The sequence below is a fragment of the Leuciscus leuciscus genome (assembly GCF_965113295.1).
Source record: "Leuciscus leuciscus genome assembly, chromosome: 2".
Taxonomy (NCBI): domain Eukaryota; kingdom Metazoa; phylum Chordata; class Actinopteri; order Cypriniformes; family Leuciscidae; genus Leuciscus; species Leuciscus leuciscus.
The window spans coordinates 27,315,076-27,334,912 of NC_138726.1; the positions used below are offsets into that span (position 1 = coordinate 27,315,076).

The 19,837-nt window shown below is 38.6% G+C and overlaps 2 protein-coding genes across 3 annotated transcripts; both read right to left on the minus strand.

The window, feature by feature from the left end:
• Positions 1 to 1,349: 1,349 nt before the first annotated feature.
• On the minus strand, positions 1,350 to 7,028 carry slc25a44b (solute carrier family 25 member 44b). Of its 2 annotated transcripts, none has more exons than XM_082161908.1 (4): positions 6,892 to 7,028; positions 4,726 to 5,395; positions 2,456 to 2,583; positions 1,350 to 2,227 (listed from the first exon to the last, which is right to left on the minus strand). In XM_082161908.1, the coding sequence occupies exons 2-4, from the start codon at positions 5,354 to 5,356 to the stop codon at positions 2,036 to 2,038; spliced, it is 951 nt and encodes a 316-aa protein (XP_082018034.1). In that variant the 5' UTR covers positions 5,357 to 5,395; positions 6,892 to 7,028; the 3' UTR covers positions 1,350 to 2,035. The 2 variants fall into 2 exon arrangements, with proteins under 2 accessions (XP_082018034.1, XP_082018035.1); XM_082161909.1 differs by having other exon boundaries at positions 4,726 to 5,442; positions 6,885 to 7,023.
• Positions 7,029 to 8,028: 1,000 nt separating this feature from the next.
• On the minus strand, positions 8,029 to 12,651 carry oaz2b (ornithine decarboxylase antizyme 2b). The gene is given in 6 exon segments (XM_082161921.1): positions 8,029 to 8,904; positions 9,113 to 9,198; positions 10,722 to 10,894; positions 11,302 to 11,376; positions 11,378 to 11,450; positions 12,514 to 12,651. Coding segments are annotated over 6 exon segments (558 nt in total). The 5' UTR covers positions 12,534 to 12,651; the 3' UTR covers positions 8,029 to 8,773.
• Positions 12,652 to 19,837: the final 7,186 nt, after the last annotated feature.

Below are 19,837 nucleotides of genomic sequence, written 5' to 3' on the forward strand. Positions count from 1 at the left end.
TGTTGTTGTATGATCTCTGCAACAACAAAAAAAACATTGTCTCCCTAACCGCTTGAAATTAGTGGAAAATTATTTAATGAAAAATCGATATAAGCATGAAGCAGAGCTGAACTGTTTTGGTAAACAATGAAAACAAATAATTGCAGTAAAAAATAAAATAAAATAAATAATTAAGCCTACGTTAATTTTCCAGGTCTAGAAATCATACTATTAAAATTAGGCTTTCTCATGCTATTCAATATGAGTTGTTTAGGAGGTGAATAAAAAGAAAAAAATATCAGTTTTTTTTATCATTTTAAATAATTTAAGTCATCTTCTTGAGGCCACCTGATTGGGAAGAAGAATATTTGCTATATGTAGGCTACTTAATATATTACAGATCAACAGCTATGCACATACATCAAATAGTGTTTCAGAAATTTACTCCAATACCTGTTGACATTGTGAATAATATTACATCATATTTTACATTTTATTTAAAAATTATAAAAAAAGATTCTTCTGATTTTATCCCAGATTTTTGGGGCGTAAGATCTGAATTATTTGCTCAGATTGTTACTGTATTGATATTTTTATCAATACAATCAACTATTTATTTGTTGATGCTCACAAAAATAAACACAGATTCCCCTATACAAGTTTAAATTATTCAAAGCTAATATTGATTTGCTGTCCGCCCGTGGTAGCTGAAATGATGTTAAAATTAAACTGCAAGTAAAAACGCCTCAGATGAGCAGCAGTTGCTAAATATATAATTAGTATGATTGGGATGACTTTATCACTCATGTCAATAAAACTAGAACAGAGCATCTGCTAACTCTTTATAAGTGACTGCTCCCTAGTGGTGACAAGTAGAAACACACGGCACAGAGTCCATGATTGCAAAACGCTGTCCTGCGGTGTACAGTTCCGCTGCCAATGCAACATTTAAAGGCAAATAATTATGTGGAGGTCCCACAGCTGCTTCGCAGACAGCATATATAAGAGATGAAGTTTAAAAAAAAATCTTAATAGCCCCACAATTCACTCCAATTGCATCATATGTTCTATTAAAGTGATAGTTCACCCAAACATTGTCATCATCCCCCCGATTAACAATAAAATAGTAGCAGAAATGGCTTACAAGCAAGATTTGCAGTGAATAATGACTTTAATTTCAGTCAATTCCTTAAACCAATCTATTGTATGCACAAGTATATGGATATTTTGATGCAATATTATGATGCTAATTTGTCCATTTAGAGCTTGACAGCCCCTAATTCCCATTCACTTTCATTGCATAAAAGAGAGCAACTCAAACATTTAGCTAAAATTGCCTCGTGAGTCCCAATGAAGAAAGAAAAATAACGTGACAGTAAGTACATTTTCATATTTTGGAGACTCTCAAAACTTTACAATAATACTCAAGTGCACAAGGACAGATACATAACTTGATGTATTTATAATCAGTTTGGGGTTTTCATTATCTTCAGCAAAGGTTATCAAGAGATTTGAATATTCACTCAGCTTTGGCAACTTAAAACATCCCAACAGCCCACAAAAACAAAGAAAAGCATATTCAGAGGTAAAACATGGTACACATGAGAAGATCTAGTTACATAAAAACTGTACTACTATGGATAAAATGCCATTTTGGGGACAGTCGAATGGAGTGAGTTCTCTAAATGAAATATCTTAATAGAAATATTGCTTATATCTTTCTGAAAATCAACGCCTGAAGACATTTAAAATACTTCAACTAAAACATCAAATCTGTTTGATCACATACTTTTTAAAAGCTCATTCAAGAAAAACTTTTGTGCCTCTTACACCGATTAAAAACCTGAGCAGCATTTTTTCTTATTGACAGTAACAAAGAGCTCAAAAGCTGCAGCTACTATTAGCTAAAAAATTCAATTAAATCACCATAATCAACCAAAAGTAACCAGCAGTGTCACACTGAAGCATCACAAGGCAGGAGATTTAAAAGGCAAAAATAAGGTGGAGTGGAAGAGTATTAGGGCAGATGACAGACACTAAAGTTTCTTTTTCTTTTTCACCAGTGTCGGGAGTCAACCAGCTCCGGTCGTAAGCTGAGCTTTTTTAGAGTTTCATAACCAACCACCATGACTATTGCTGTGGGCGTTGAAGATATGATGCGAGCAGAGAGGCCTTTGGTCATCCCCCAGAATCCTTCCTCTCTGATCAGCTGGTTAAAGGTCTCAGTGACTGATGTCCTGCCCTCCACCTGCACAAGCAAACAGTCAGATAGTTGGGTATTACATTCAGGAACAATTAGTCAAAAAATACTGAATGAGAATTGTAGAAAGTCCACAAAAAAACTAAAAATAACAGTATAATTATATAATGCCAAGTCTGTCTTATTGTGTTGGTTATCCGTGTTTTGTAAACACACTCTGTCATGCGTGCCAGCTATACATATCTGTTGTCTGATACTGCATGCAAAGGAAATGACCTGAACCCGGGCCCTGATGACGTCCATGGGGTTGGTGACAGTAGAGGCGGTGGCGGCCGCCAGAGGTCCAGCCATTGCCTGCAGCACTAGATGAGGGCAGTTACTGGGAGCCATCTTAGACAACTGTTCTGTGGAGACAATAAGAGCAAATTAAATCTCAACTATTGCAACTGACATTATATGGCTCTCTAATGAGTCAGATGAATTGCTAATGCTAACCAAGTCAGTTTGTGTCTATGTAACTTTGAACAGTATTGTATTCTAACAATCAAAACATGAGCATTCAAAGCACATAAATGTGGCATTGGCACTCAAAAACATACATAGTCAGCAAATTTATTTGGATGGTACACAACCAAAGGTTTGGGTCGGGTAAGAGTTTTTTTTAATGTTTTTAAGTCTCTTGTGCTCTCCAAGGCTGCATTTAATTGATCAAAAATACAGTAAAGACAGTAACATTGTGAAATTAATTTATTACAATTTACAAAAAAAAACTGTATGTATCCTTTTGATAGCAAATCTGAATTTTCAGCACCATGATCCTTCAGATATCATTCTAATGCTGATCATTCAATAATGCCGAGCTATCATTCGGGCTGCTAGGGAAATATTTCTTATTATCAATGTTGAAAAAAAATTGTGCTGCTTCATATTTTTGTGGAAACTGGGATTCATTTTTTTTTTCCCAGGTGTCTTTGATTAATAAAAAGCTCAAAAGAAAAGCATTTATTTAAAATAGACAATTTTGTAACTAGAGCTGCACAATTAATCGTTAAAAGATCGCGATCTCGATTCAACCCCCACGCGATCTTAATCCTGCATTTCTACGATTCTGCCAATGATATTCAACGAGATAACGCGCTAGGGGTGGAACGGATCGCACTAGATTCGGTTCGGCACGCATGTGATTCGCGGATTAAATGCTATATTTAACCATCATAGAGTGAAAGTTCATAATTTGGACGTGTATTGACTTGCCAATTTACACATTCAAACAATTTTAATCGTGGAAGAAGAGCCGAAAACCGGGACTCGCGCGTTATATGTACGCACAGCCACACACACTCGAAGCGCAGTGAAAGAGAGGCGCGTTTCAGACAGCGCTCGAATATGCAGAATTGATTCCTCTTTCGCGTTTCCTTGCCCTTGAACGGACACATAAACACAAAATTGTCAACATACCGGTCTAAATGACCATCTCGACAAGCTTTCTCTCGTTTATGTCATATGTGAACAGCTGAGAAAGAAACGGCTATTTGTCCGTTTTTTTCGGTCCGTGCAGTCGGTCTTAAAGTGACAGCACACACTTAATATTATGTATACTGTTTTCTGTGTCATTGATTTAAATAAAACAATAAAATACAGTTTTAACAAAGATTAAACTATATTCAATTTATACAATGACAAATGGTGTTATTTTACATTTAGGCTTAATTATTAATTTATGTACCTGAATATACTGTTAGACTTTGTAAACTTTGTTATTTAGTATTCATGTTATGTAATTTGTGTATTTGTTCTTATTTTATTACTGACTGTTCACTTGTTTTAAATAATGTGTGAACTTTATCAGTTAGGCTAGTAGTTTTTAATGTAGTAGCTATCGAAAAACTTCAACAGAGCTTTAAGTAATAAATGAAAAGCAAAGTTATTATAAACTTATCTCAATTAAACTACAGTATGAGATGGTTAAAAACAAAACTGCTCAATCACAAAGTAACGTTACCAGCGGCCAGTCGAAACAAACGTCTATAAAAGCAACGCTATTCAACGCAACACCATACCCAAAAATGTTGATAGTGTTTCTTGCTAAGAATCTTTAATAGGTCTAGCCTGGCGTAATACCTTTGAATGTTGTCAATGTTTAATTGTCATTTTTTATTTATTTAAATATTACATTCTTTTTGTTTACTGCATTTATTTAAATTTGACTGAAGCAAGCGTTTTATGTCTTATTTTGTTTCTATCTTGTTTGGTAACCTAATGTTCAGGATTTGTAGATCTTTAAAATAATAAAGCTTTTCAGAATCGTGAGAGAATTGTGATCTTGATTCCAAGCAAAATCGCGATTCTCATTTTAGCCAGAATCGTGCAGCTCTATTTGTAACCTATGTCTTCACTCTGTCACTTTTCAACAACTACATGCGTCTTTGCTGGATAAAAGTATTAATTTCTCAGTAAAAAATCTTACTGACCCTAAACTTTGAAAGGTAGTGTATATTGACCCAAAAATGCAATGCTTAAGGTCATTACAACGGTTACATTCGTACCTGCATAAAAGTGGTAAAATGGCCACCAAACAGCACTGTTGGGGATGTATGTGAGGAGAGATGCCACATATCCTCGGTAGAACCCACGAATGCCATCTGCAGCAAATATCTGCCCAATAATGCATCTCGTCTGGCCGAAAAATACAGTTCGCTTTGCTTCAAATCCTGTTTCGGGTTTAATTTTAAAGCGGGTCAGATGCTCCCCTTGGCCCTGCATCATGAGGTGCTGTGATATGACATCTATGGGAACAGTAATGCTCTGGGCCACCAGTGACGCTGAGCCTCCCGCCACTAATGACTTTAGCGTATTGTCCTTAGAATAGTTGGAAACATATTTCCTTACCAGTTCGTAAGTGGTTATGTACGCCTGTCCTGATATGAGTGTGAACGTGGTCACCATGAAGCCCCTGTAAAGTCCTCTCAGACCTTCAGCTCTTAGAATTTTACAGAAGGCATCGTAGGTCCCAGTGTAGAGAGATTTCCCCTTCTGAACCTGCAGCCTGGTGCGGATCAGCGTGGCCGGGTAGACCGTGGCACGGATGGCCATGGTCATGAATACTCCAAAGGAGTAGAACTTGCGTTTGTCCAAGTCCTCCCATTCTATGATCTGAATGTTGCGCTTCTGCTGCATGTTTCCTGCCTGCAACGCCCAACATCAGTCCCAGGCCACCTGGGATATCACAGGGGATGAATAAACATCTTCAAGGGATAAACTTACTTTCTTCCGTGGAACACAAAAGTAGATGTTAGGCAGCATGTTAATGACTGACAGCCTCAGTCACCATTCACTCAGTGAATGACAACAATGAACAACAATGAAAGTGAATGGTGACTGAGGCCTAACATCTCCGTTTCAGTTTCACACAACAACCACAAAAAAAAATTTATAACCCCCAATTCTAACATTTATTTCTCACAACTGAGTTTATATTTCACATCTGACTTTTTTTTTCTCAGAATTGGAACATATAAACTTGCAATTGCAAGTTGTAAAGTCTTTATTGTGATATAAACTCGCAAATGTGAGAAAAAGTCAGAATTGTAAGGCAAAAAGTCACAATTACCTTTATTATCATTATTACTATTATTTTTATTCCCTGGAGGAAACAAGTTTCCATAAGATGAGGGTATGTAAATGATGAACGAATTTTCATTTTTGAGTGAACAATCATTTTAAATTTTAATAATTAAAGGAATAGTTCACCCAAAAATGAAAATTGTCATCATTTACTCACCCTCATATTGTTCCAAACTAGTTTCTTTCTTCTGTTGAAGACAAAAGAAGATATTTTAAAGAATGATGGTAACCAGACGGTATAGCCATTGACTTCCATAGTGTGTGTTTTTTTTTACCTACTATGAAAGTCAATGGGTGCCGTCAACTGTTTGGTTACCAGCATTCTTTAAAATGTCCTCTTTTGTGTTCAACAGAAGAAAGAAACTCGTACAGGTTTGGAACAACTTGAGGGTGAGTAAATGATGACAATTTTTATTTTATTTTTATTTATTTTTTGGTTGAACTATCCCTTTAAACGAAGAACGTCAAAAATGTGATGAGGATCTACTCATACAAATGCAAGGAACTTCTAAATCACAGTCTCTATACCAAAGCTGTATGACCCGAGAGAAAATTAAATAATAAAATACTGAGACATTTCCCAAAATATATTATTTTATGTTCAATAGAAGACAGAAAGTGGAACGACATGAGAGTTAGCAAATTATGACTGAACTTTCGTTTGAACTGTCCCTTTAAGGTTATTGTTTCTGACAGAAGCTGTAATAGTTTGCTCTAATAGTCCTTAAAAACATCCAATAAGTACATTGGTTCTTCACAAAGCCACACTGCTAGTGTTCATTAGCTTTAGGTCTACAGACTACATTCCTGAGCTAACCGCTGCTGGTTTTCTGTAATTCATACCTGTGCTGGTGTTAACCATCTGTAACACAGTATTTGTAACATAATACTGCTCTCTGATGTTAGGTTCAGATAATCATTGTCGGGGTCGACGATTCAGATAGTTCAGCCGTTTTAATAACGCTTTAATAGCATATGTAGTGGCTAGTTAGCACAAATCTCATGTGGCTCAATAGATTGCCGGGCTCAGCTTTATTATCTATGAGCTCAGCTCGGTTACACGTCAACAACACCAGTGAACGTCTTACCGTGCAGCAGAGATGATTCAGTCATATAGCATATTTAGGTCAACATTGGTGTATATGTTCAGCACAGGACAGTAGCAGACAGACAGACGCTCACTGGACAGTGAATAATATGGTAGATAGACCGGGTATTGGGTAATGAATGATGGTGATGACGGCATGACGCTGTCTGCGTCACTCCACTGAACTGACCAATCATATCGCTGTGGTCTGACTTTTCATTAAAGGTTAAAGTGCATCGACCGGGGTGTTGGAAAAACCAGACATAATAAATATTTATGCATTTTATGTTTATAAGAAAACCCGCAAGTGTCATGATTCACACGTTATTGATTTTTTATCAATCAAGTAGGCCTGTTATTATTATTTGTATGAATATAAAGCACACCGGCTAACTGAATATAGGGGAGAGTGCGAGTGTATATGTTGCAACCCTCGTCTACCTTCCATAAAACTATTGTGTTTCTAAAAATGACCTTGATCAATGTCAGATTTTTGTCACTTAGTAAAAGCTAAGCCAGGCAGTCAATTTAATTAATATTTGGTGAAATGACCTCCAGGAAATAACACAAGTAGGCCTATATTATATTTGGTTTCTTGTTCTTTATTTTGCAACTATATTTTGCTCATGCAGATAACAATAAATTAACAATAACATCTGTGGACAAGATTTTTATTTATTTATTGTCTTTCAGTGAAAATTAATAATATTCATCCCTTAGTTTTAGAAGGTATTGTGTTATATAATAATATTTTGAATCCCCAGTTTTCTTACCTTGTAAACATGGTACTTGTGGTGGGGAAATGAAAAAGAAATGAAAAACCTTCCTTTATTTCTTCATGATTTTGTGAGATTTTTAAGTTGTAAAACCTATGCTCACCTCTGTGATAAAATATTTGCTATTTTTATGTTTGCCTCTTTTACATCTTTGTTAAACTCTATTCCATTTTATTTCTTGCTCATCTATTTTTTTTAAGTATGCCTTACGAAGTTGGTATGTTCCCTGTCTTGTGTTGTAAATGTGCAAAATCTGTAAAAAAAAAAAAGAAAAAAAAAAAGAATAAAAAAACCCGGACACATTCATTACCAATTGATACCTTTGTGAGAAGTAAATCATGCTTAATTAAAATTTCAGTGTGTTCAATTATTTAAACTTTTTTTTATTTGTAGTTTTACTGAGAGTGAAACAATGACTGATTCATAAAGTGCAAAACAAGTTCACATTACAGCATGCAGGTGCAGGTGTTGCCATAATTCATTTAACATAATATAAAGTGGCCACAGAGTACATAAGAATTGCTGTTAGGTATGAATATCACAGGCATGTTATTTAAGTTATTTTGAGTCATTTTCACATTCAGCAACCCATGTTATTGCTGTTTTGATACCTTGAACACATAATTTAAATGTTCAGTATGAAATGGTGTGTTTCTTGAGGCAAACAAATTAGCCCACACTTTGAATTATTATTAGGGGTGTAATGGTTCACAAAATTCACGGTTCGGTTCGGTACGTTTTCGATACAGCAAAAAGGAAGAAATGGCAGAGAAATGTCCTTGATTTTTAAAATATATATTTATAAAAAGAAATTAGATTTTTAAATAAGTGTGAGTTTTCCTACATCCTGAAACTTTTAGTTTTAAAAATGGGGGTAATCTTTGAAGGTTGTACTGCATACCGAACCGAAAGCCTCGTACCGAAAGGTTCAATATGAATACGTGTATCGTTACACCCCTAATTATTATACTTTGATTTTTTCAGTTACTGATTTGCTGTACCATCAATGCCCCTCTACAATGTTAGTTTTTCACAATAACCCTGATATTGTTGGTTTTATATTTAGTCCAGTTAGCAACAGTCTATAGAATATCTGTGTATGTTTAGCTATTCTTCAGATGAGTGAGTCTGTTGAATATCGTAGACCATAAGACGCAAATCTCCTGCAATAGATGCTATAAGATTATCTGGTTTTACAAGCTCAAAGCCAAGGTAGCAGAATGTTCTGGTAAGGAGCACTGTGAAAGAGACAAGAAGAAATGGCAACTTCGTTAAAAAAGCATCAGAGTTTATGGGGAATAAAATTGAACATGATAATGTCTTAAAAGGCAGCTGACAAGTAGCCTAATAATGGTGTAATCTATTGTGATTCTTTCTACAACTCTAAGACCCAACCCAACAGTATTACCATTTACAGCAAATCAAATCCACTCATCCAGAACTTACATTTATCTGGCCTGTTCTTCGTGAACCACACAAATACATGATTGATCTTCAATTTCTCCTCTGCAAACTCCAAAACAGCAGTGAGCCTTCAGGAGTAAAGAGAAAAAAGAAAACATACTTTCAAAAGTCCCTTTTAAGAAAAATCCGTTCACTCTGTGGCCATATTTAACGCCTCTGGGCTATTTCGGACATGCAAGACCAACTCCTATCTACTTGAATGGGGAAGTATGAAAAAAGCTTGCCAAACTCACATTTCAAAAACATATTTCAAATCAGCAATAAAATCTGAAATAAACTATCCCCTAAATGTTGTTTCACATGCTTCATATGCATAAATATATTTTAGGTTGGTCCAGCCCAGGACACTGACTTACATTGTCCTGCCAGTATACTGTACCAGGGCTATTATCATTAACTAAACAAAAAAGTTTTTGTATTTGAAATAAAGCTGAAATATATCAAATATAAATATTAGGTGAAAAACTTAACCTAAACGAAAAATAGAAAAGTTGCCTTGGCAACTAACTTCAATAAGTTGAAGCACTACAATTATTCACTGAAAAAAATAAAATAATAATAATAATAATAATTAAACCTAATTCGTAATGAAAAAAGGAAAAAAGCACATAACAAAATTACTTACAATTAAAATTGAAAATATAAAAATAAAAGCAAATTAAAAATATAATAAAACTATAATAATCTATAAACTGTTTAACTGTTTTAAAATGTGGGTTGGACGAGTGTGAGAGTGTGTGTGTGTGTGTGTGTGTGTGTGTGTGTGTGTGTGTGTGTGTGTGTGTGTGTGTGTGTGTGTGTGTGTGTGTGTGTGTGTGTGTGTGTGTGTGTGTGTGTGTGTGTGTGTGTTGGGGGTGTTGCTAATACAAGGCTATATCAGAAATGTATAATGACAAATGCACCAAAACAACATTACAATGTCCAGAAATCAATTGCAATAGTGCACTGAGTTTAATTTATCGACATAGTCTCTTCATTCTACATCTGCTATATTTAGTCCGAAGAGTCTTTAGTCAATGAATAAATACATATCCTTCATATGATGTTCATGTGTCCTAATGGTCTGGTGCTAGAATTTTTAAAACCAAAGATGGTCATCAGTGATTCAAGACACATTTTGTTTTGTGATTTCTACGCAACAGCGTTAAGCAAAAGATTAAAACGCTCATTTTTGTGAATGAGCCACTGCCACTTATAACAGAGCACTCAGCACAAAAAAAAAAAAATAAAAAATAAATATTCCAGCGCCAGATCGCCTCTTATTTTTACACAAACGATTGAAAATAATAATTTTATAGTCAATTGGAGATGTTTACTTTGTATTAGTTATATGCGTGCCACGAAATTGTGAAAAGGAAAAGTGACACGAAAAGTGGTGGGGACAATATCGACCCTGGCAAAAAGTGGTGGCGACATGTCCCACCTGTAAATTATGGCTATGTTTATAAATAATTTAAAAATAACACTGCAGTATACAGGCGCATATTGCATAACAGCAGTGTATTCAGTAGGCTAAATGTAGGCCTACCAAAATGTATAATCAGGGAAATGTTCCACAAGAAAAACAGTGCAGCCCATACTAATCACGTACCCTTCTTTGGTGCCTTTGAGAAGTTCTCCATTTGGTAAACCAACAAACAGGCTATGGCCAGAGAGCACAGTCTGCATGCTCCAGGACAACTGCTCACTTAGCTGATACTGAAATAGCAGAATGGATGGTTCGCTGTTCAGTGCCATTGCCTGTTTCACAGTTAACTTCCCATCCTGCATTAAATAATGAAAGAAAGAAAAAAATTATATAAAAAAAAATTATAATAATGATCACATTATTTTACATTCATCTGTGCTTTCCCATCAGCCCAATATCATCACTCACATTTCTCTTAAAACACAAACAGAAGTAGCTTAGAGTTTAAAATCAGCATGAAAGTTGCCATCTATAGTCTAATTTGACGTATATTGGAGTGAAACGGCTTCTCAAATGAGAAAATAATAATGTAGGGCAGGACTTGATTTTGTCCATCAAGAATCGGTTGGATCATTGTGGCTTGCTGTTGCTGTGACCTCATGTGAGTGACAGCTTGTCCGTGTAAGCATTACATTTTATTAGCTTTACTTATATGTGGCTTTTGTAAATAAGCATCACCATTGTGAGGTGGTGACATCATCACCTTGTAAAGGAGCTCTTGAGTCAGATCACGGCTCATGTCTTGTCCAGCTGTGTTCATCTGTGGGTGAGGGACATCAGGAGCACCACTGAGGCCCTGGAGCCTGCCGCCTGACCCAGCGGAGCACACAAGCTGAATCCAGAAGCACAGCTCTGCAAAGACACAAGAGAGGAATTTGAACTTTGAGTTTATTGTCCAAATAATTCATGTTGAACGAACAAGACACAATTATGGCCACTTCCATTTGGCTGCATATGGGATATATTTGATTGCATATAGTCTTCATGAAAGGTGTTCAACACTGCATGATTACAATGTAGATTTAATTACACATTTACAGATCTATCTATTTGTTTGTGCTATTTCCATTGCTATATCATTTTTTTTTTTCTTGAATAATAGGCTATTTTCTATCCCTTAACCCTAAACCTCACACAAGCATGTGCATTTTAGATGATTCCTAACATGTAGCCTAGCCTACATGTGGTCTTAATGACTTTACTAACTGTGTTTTTTATTCGATCATTATTTTTTTTTTTTTTAATGGCCCCGCTGTGAGCTCGAGCATTGCGTAACGTCCCGCTGGAGGTCGCGCGCGCAGTTCTCTTGACACCGAAGGAACATGCAGTGTTGGATGGATCACACTCACAATATTTAACCCAGGTTTTACAGGTTCTACAGCCCTGCAATAAACTTATAGATCAGATCAGACACAATGATAGAGAAATAACACAGGACAAATGTGTGCGGTCCATAGGGTGAACTACTGATGATGTAAGAACATGATGTACTAACACCGTCACGACTCTAAATAACACGACTCTGAAATAGTTCCTCAGCAATAGCGAGGAAACTCAAGAGACTGTTAATGAGATATGAATCATGTCACGTGTATATTAATTCATATTTACACAAAGTTGCAATCTAAATGTTTTTTTCTTCATACGTGTTTATGTACAAGGAGTTAGGCAGTTCATTATTTCCTTTAGTTTTATTTGCCAATACGTCGCAGTGCAATATAAATAATAAAACAGAACGGTTTGCCTTATTAAGAGACTATTGAGACTAACCTACGTGAAGTTGGACCTAGCTCTGACGGTTTCTATGAACGCCAAACCATTTCGGGAATGTAGGATGCTCTAAACATCAGTCTCTGAGCTGATGCTCTTGTACACTGACTGACCTAAGCAAAAACAACACACGGCTATTACTTACCTTGCTTGTGTGTTGATCATTGCGTCTCTTTGGGTAAGTTGTGTCGCGCGAGGGCACTTGTTCGAGTCACGGGTTTAACAGACGTGATGCTGCGTCCTTCCTCCCGCGCGCTCTCTTCAGTGATCGACTGCTTCATCATCATTTCAGGAGGTTGCAGGCTACAGCTGCTTTTGCCCCAATGAATGCTCAAGATCATTTTATAATGGGAGGAGAACTGAGACCCCCCCTTCTTATCCCAACGACAAAACATCTACAAATTACTCAATTAAATAATGAAGAAAATATTAATTGTTTTGTAGACAGACCTTGTGTGTTTAACTTAAATGTTTCATTTTACACCACCATGTATTAAACGTTTACAAAATAATCAATTAAACTAAAAACAATAATCCCCCCCCCCCACCCCCCCCCCCCCCCCCCCCCCACCCCCCAAAAAATATGAATAAGTCAAATGTATAAAATGCAATTTGATTAAAATGTTCCATTCATGGGGAAGGACATGGAAAAAAACGGAAAGCCATTCTGTTTCAATAGCTTGTTTTGTCATAACATCACCACTTGATGGAGCAATAATCCTAGGCTATCTCAATCCTTTCTCTAAATGACTACAAACACAGCCAAAATAAAATATCTTGCACATTATTTTGGTTTTCTGTTTTTATCTCGGGTTCCCCTCGAGAAGATAACTCTTACGAAGATTTCAGATGACCTAACACCTGTGAAGAGATGATGACTATAACTCCTGCGAGGACTTCAGATGACGCAACTCTAAATCAACATACACAACTGCCCAATTTTCTAAATATTGTTATTATTACGATCACAACTTGTAATAATTGATTTAATGAGCTCATTGCTTCTGCCTAAAATTAATAGGCCTACATGATGTTGTTAGCTAATTGCATGATTTGTATAATCTTGGAACTGTAGGCTACCTTTCTGAAATATGGACATTGACACGGTCACCTCTTATAGATCACTCTAAATTGTAATGTAGGCACATGCATTTTGTATAAAGCTGTTTTGAAATTATATGTATTGCGAAAAGCACGCTATACAAATAAATGTGACTTTAATTTAATTTTATAGGCTAAACTTTAAAATACATTTTGTATACAAAACTATTGTAAGCTAAACTAAGTCAATTATGAAAGTAATCATTTTTATATTACTGCCTTTGCATATGTATTCTCATAATTAGATCTATGTGGACTTTGTGTTTGACTTTCAGGTTGCTTCACATAGCCTAATTAGAATTTCATGTAATAAGAGAAAAATGTAGCCTACTATTATTTATTTTAATTTTATTTGATTGATCACTCACTACTAAAACCACCTCTTCTCAATACTTAATACTCAATACGTATTAAACCTAAGAAAATATAAATGACTTAAAACTATGAATAAGAGATTAAAATATATACCTTATTTATAACTTCATTTTTTCAGCACAGCCATTATGTTTATAAAAACAAAAAATCTAAATCTGGCAAAATCACAGTTTTGTGGTGTGTTTTGTCTCAACCCAACAGCAAAATTTTAGAAGAGAATCGGTTCTACTCGTAAACAAAATGTAATACTACTGTAAGGTGGGTAGAGTATCCAAAAACTGTACTCAAGTAAAAGTACAAGTAAATAGAAATATTTACTCAAAGTAAAAGTAAAAGTAATAATCTTAATAGTTACTTGAGTAAGAGTAAAAAGTATCCAATTAAAAAACTACTCAAGTAGCTAATTACTTCGGATTATATATAGGCCTATGTATGCATGTATGTATGTACAGGGGCAGATTAAGGTGGTCAGGGGCCCCTAGGCTGCTCTTTGTGTGAGCCCCCTTTTTATTTATTTTTGTGCCATACATGGTCCACACGCAACTACGGTGAACTGGCATACACACACACATTGAGACAGCCAACACTACAGTGTTGTCTTTACATTCCTTCAAGTGGTGGCCAATTCACATCTACCCAATCACCTGCTTGTTTTTTTGTTGTTGTTGTTTTATGTTTCTTATGGGCCAATTAGGGTCTTTTTTTGTTCGCGGCAGGCACGGCGTTATGGGTGGGCCTGACGGGCCTAGGCCCACCCACTTTTCAACAGGCCCACCCAAAACTTTTCTTCTTAAAAAAAAAAAAACTTTTAATATATTCTAATTTTAGATTTTAAGATTTTAAAACGAGCCGTTCATTAATAAACACGCAGAATCGCTGTGAAAATACAGACCGGAAGTCAAAAGACAACGAGCGCAGCGATGAAAAGGGGCGGGGCTACATAAGGTCTATAGGATAATGAGCGTTTATAATATAGCCGCACTCAAGCGCACGACCGCACGCATAAAGCTTGCCACAAAGAACCAGTAAAAGTAATGATTATAAATGTGTCTAAAATAGCAAGGAGACATTTAATTATTTATTAATAAACTGGTGTTTTCTGTGTCGCTGCATGCAAAGATGAAGTTGCCGATGCGGACTCGCCATGAACGCCAGAGAGAAATGCACATTTCATATGGATTACATATTCAGAGAGTAGCCTATTTCTTTTGGTTTTGAATATTTTTGTTTAAAAGTAGACATTTCAAGCTTTCTATAATAGATAGCCTATATTTCTCAAATCTATGAGGCACAAGCTGAGTTTCGGCACCCTCCAGTTTAAGTGCAATGCAAGTGATGGTGTCGGCGCCTTATTACCTTGTCTGCTATATATTTGCTTCTTATTTATTACATTCATGCAATTGGTTGATAAAACATTTATCAAAATTAAGATACAATTTATACAAAACAAAAATCTTTTAAAAAGAGACATTCTACAAAACAAAACTCAATGAAGTGGTCAAAATCACGTTTTACCCACTCCATGTCTCCAGACATATTGTGCATCGCATGATGTATCATATCTTTCTCATGCTGCATGCTCACTTTCATAATCAACATTGATTAAATTAAAGAACATAATGACGTCACATATCGGATCTGTTGCAACCAGGGGGGCAGGGTTTCATATTATTTTGAAGTTTCCCCGGGCGCCGCCATTGGCTAGCGGACCCCCACCTGATGTTAGCATCCCCCCACCTGCTGTTAGCATCCCATTGACTCCCATTCATTTTGGCGTCGCGAATAACTTTACATCTGAGGTGTTTAAAGACTCCATTTGTCCATTATTTATTTCTAAAGAAACACGAAAATGTATAAAAGGCTCCATTACCTTGTAGCTTCCGTTATGGCCCCGTAGAAGCAATTTTTGTAAAAATAGGCTAACGATTGCGTCATAACCACGCGACTCTCTGTCGCACAGTAGAGAATTACCGTATGGACAGGAGGAGAAGCTCGCGGGCAATCGGGGGGACGTGGAGGCAAAGTGACAAAATAATTAATCAGAATACATAGCAAAAGTTTCTCCTGCTGCTAGCTTATGGACACTTCCTACTCACACTCTCCGTCTCTGCAAGTTTCGGAAGGGAATGATTCAGATTTCGCTGGGCACAGCTACTAGAAGACAGACGGGTTGCTCACGTCACATCTACGTCATCAAGCTCAGTTTGAGTCTGCGCAGTACGCTCGACCCCCAGGAAGTAAGAGCTTCTAATTGACTTCACTTGTCTCCGTTGAATCCAATGGGGTCGCTGTGTCCAGTTTATATACTGTCTATGGTTGCAACAGTCGTTGTTTAGGCATGTACAGTCTCGGAGTCATCTCTGCAACCAGGAGATGAAGAGAGCTGAGATCCACATCACCTTCGTCTCTGCCGTTCATTAATAAACATGCAGAATCGCTGTGAAAATACAGACCGGAAGTCAAAAGACAACGAGCGCAGCGCTGAAAAGGGGCGGGGCTACATAAGGTCTATACCTTTAGTTAAGTCAAAGAGTACTTCTATACTCTTTGGTTAAGTTATACCTTAAGAGTCTTCGTAGCGCGCTAAGAGAAAACGTTATCGGGAAACGCAGCCCAGGTATGATGCGTATGATGATGCGTAATGGAGATTCCAAAGCGCTCTTCTTTGGTCAGAACCATGGAAAGCGATCGCGGATAGGTCCGTCCTATGCACCGAAACTTTTTACAATGCAACAAAATATTTAAAGAGATGTATCATGATATTATTTAGATATTTTTAATTTAAATTACTATTATCATAGGCTATCTTTGCAACAAAAACAGATGAGACAAGCATTTTTTCTGCAATCTGTGGCCCGGTTGTATAATAGTAACTTTGGCCTCGTTTACACTGTCAGTGAAATGCGACCCAATTCCGATTTTTTGACAGATCGTATGTGTTCTATGACAGTGTAAACAGGAAAAAAAAGCATGCATTCGGATATTTCGAAATCGGTTTCAGACCTCGTACATATGTGGAAATAAATCAGATATGTGCCAATTCAACTGTCATGTAAACAGGCAGATCGGATTTTCTGGTTTAATGACGAGAGAAACCCCGACGCGCATCTGGGTTGGCTGGCCCGACGAAAAGTGTCGTTGTAGGAGAGAATACGGACACACATTGACACAACATATCAAAGGTGGGCTTGCTCATCCTAAAATTTCGGACCCACTGCTCACCGTTAAACCATTACACCACGTCTACCAACCATGGCAGACCAATCACTGCAGCGATCAGGGAGTCCCGCCTCCCTATAAACCGCAGCTACCTGCCGTTTCGTCATTCTCGCTCTCTTCCCCGTGGAAGATTTAGGAAGCTGTCCTCAGAAGACTTTGGGATTTATTGCTTAACAGTTTTCAGACGGAGCCGATAGGTAACGTCCCAAACGCAAGCCAATTCTTAAGTTGTTGAGTGACTTCGTCACTGAAGAGTGCGATAACTAACGTGTCAAGACGAGTTTTCCCGCTCTTAAGTTTTTCTATTTAATTTCCAAGTTTTTCTGGGCGCTCACGCACCAAAAAAATAAGGAAAAGAGAGCTATCTAATCGCAGCACAGCTCCGTACTAGTTGTCACGTTGTGGTGAAAACGTACTCGGTTACTAACGTAACCTCGGTTCTCTCTAGAAGAGGGAACGAGTACTTGCGTAAGTATCTTACGCTAGGGGAAAACCTGTTTTCCTCGAGATATTGAAGCCAAAAATTATCCTTAATTTTGCAATAATGTAAATCGCATTGCAGCAGCATGCAGACATGGGCGAGACAGCTTGCGCGCCCATTGGCTGCTCTGCGGCAACTGCACCAGCCTATCGATAGAGGCCCCTCATGACGTCAGAACCAATGAGGGTGCTTCACGCCCATTATGTCATGTCCCGCCGAAAGCGGGTGGGGCTAGGGCTATAAATACAGCCCAGAGAGGCTGGTTTGGTCAGTTTTTTCATCGCTGAAGCGAATCAGAACGTGACGCATGCACGGCAAGATACGCAAGTACTCGTTCCCTCTTCTAGAGAGAACCGAGGTTACTTTAGTAACCGAGTACGTTCTCTTACGAGAGGTTCTCTCGTACTTGTACTTGGTGTAATGGTATCTTATCATCCTGAGCCGATAGCATCGGGCGGGCAATACTGAAAAATTAAACCGAGAGCAACCTAGCTTGTAAAGCGGGAACCTCGAGGTTATAAAACCTTATAAATGTAGACGGGGAGGCCCAGCCTGCCGCCATACAGATATCTTGCAAGGCAATCCCACTGGACCAAGCCCACGACGAGGCCATGCCTCTTGTGGAGTGCGCTTTGACACCTATCGGGCATTGCAGGCCCTTGGATGTGTAAGCTAGCGCTATAGCATCAACTATCCATCTGGATAGACTCTGTTTTGATGCAGCTAGTCCCTTAGAACGTCCGCTGAACAAAACAAAGAGCTGCTCCGTCTGTCTGAAAACAGATGAGAGAGACACATAGGCTCTTAATGCCCTGACCAGGCAAAGGAAGCCTGCGTCCCCTTCCTCTTCAGATACCGGCAGGGCCTACAGGGAGATAACCTGTGCCCTAAACGGTGTATTGAGGGATTTAGGAACATATCCGTGCTTTGGTTTGAGTATGACTCTCGAGTCATTAGGCCCAAACTCCATACACGTCGCGCTCACTGAGAGCGCTTGCAAATCCCCTATGCGCTTCACTGAAGCGAGAGCCAGAAGAAACACTGTTTTGAAAGACAAGAGTTTCAGGTCTATTGACTGTATTGGCTCGAATGGGGCACCTTTCATGGCTTCCAGAACCGTGGAAAGGTCCCAAACGGGAACTGAGGGAGGTCTGGGAGGGTTCAGCCTCTTAGCTCCTCTAAGGAAGCGAATGACCAGATCGTTCCTTCCTAATGACTGGCCAAGCGGTGGTTCAGCGAACGCTGCTATGGCCGCCACATAAACTTTGAGCGTGGATGGGGTTCTGCCCTTATCCAGAAGCTCTTGTAAAAAGGAGAGAACCTCCGGCACCCCACAGCGTGAGGGTGAAGTGCCACTCGCTGTACACCAGCTAGTGAACACAGACCATTTTGAGGAATAGAGCCGCCTCGTAGATGGAGCTCTAGCCTGTGTGATCGTGTTTAACACTCCCGCTGGGAGGTTAACGGGTACCCGTTGATGGCCCACACATGTAGGGACCAAAGCTCCGGGTAAGGATGCCAGATCGAGCCGTTTGCCTGCGAGAGGAGATTCCTCCTCACCGGTATCGGCCACGGGGCGGTACTCGTCAGCTGCATCAGGACTGGAAACCAGACTTGGTTTGTCCAAAAATGGGGCGACGAGTAGCATCGGGCATCCGCTCTCCCTGATTCGCTCTAACACCTGGGGTAGGAGCGTGACAGGGGGAAACGCATAGAGCGGGCAGCGGGGCCACGTGAGCCAGCGCATCCCTGCTCTTGGAGAAAAATTCCTGACAAAGAGCGTTCTCTTGAGACGCAAATAGGTCTATTTTCGCTCTGCCAAATGTCCTCCATAGCAGTTTGACTGTCTGTGGGTGTAAAGACCATTCTCCTGCCGGAAGATAGTTTCTGGACAGTCTGTCTGGTCCCACATTCAGATGGCCAGGCACATGCGCTGCCCTGAGCGAGCGCAGATTGTGCTGAGCCCAGACCAGGAGGTGTTCCGTCAACCTGTGAAGGATTCTGGATCTGATACCTCCTTGGTGATTTATATAAGCCACCACTGACATGTTGTCCGAACGGACCAAGACGTGGTGTCTTTTGTCTGGGGACAAAAAGCGCCTCAGCGCGTTGTCGACTGCCATCATTTCCAGGCAGTTTATATGCAGAAGCTTCTCCCGTTCCGACCACTGGCCGAATAGCGGTCTGCCCTCGAGCAGCGCTCCCCATCCCGAGGTTGAGGCGTCCGTAGACACCACCTTCACACTCGAGGAAGTCCCCAGGCTTACTCCTGACCGGTACCAGTCGGTCACTG

Coding starts and splice junctions, on each gene's coding strand:
- slc25a44b (XM_082161908.1), bottom strand. CDS start 5,356: ATGCAGCAGAAGCGCAACATTCAGATCATAGAATGGGAGGACTTGGAC. Junction 2,584..4,725: donor ATTTTACCACTTTTATGCAG/GTACGAATGTAA, acceptor TTGTCTCCACAG/AACAGTTGTCTAAGATGGCT. Junction 2,228..2,455: donor TCATCAGGGCCCGGGTTCAG/GTCATTTCCTTT, acceptor TTGCTTGTGCAG/GTGGAGGGCAGGACATCAGT.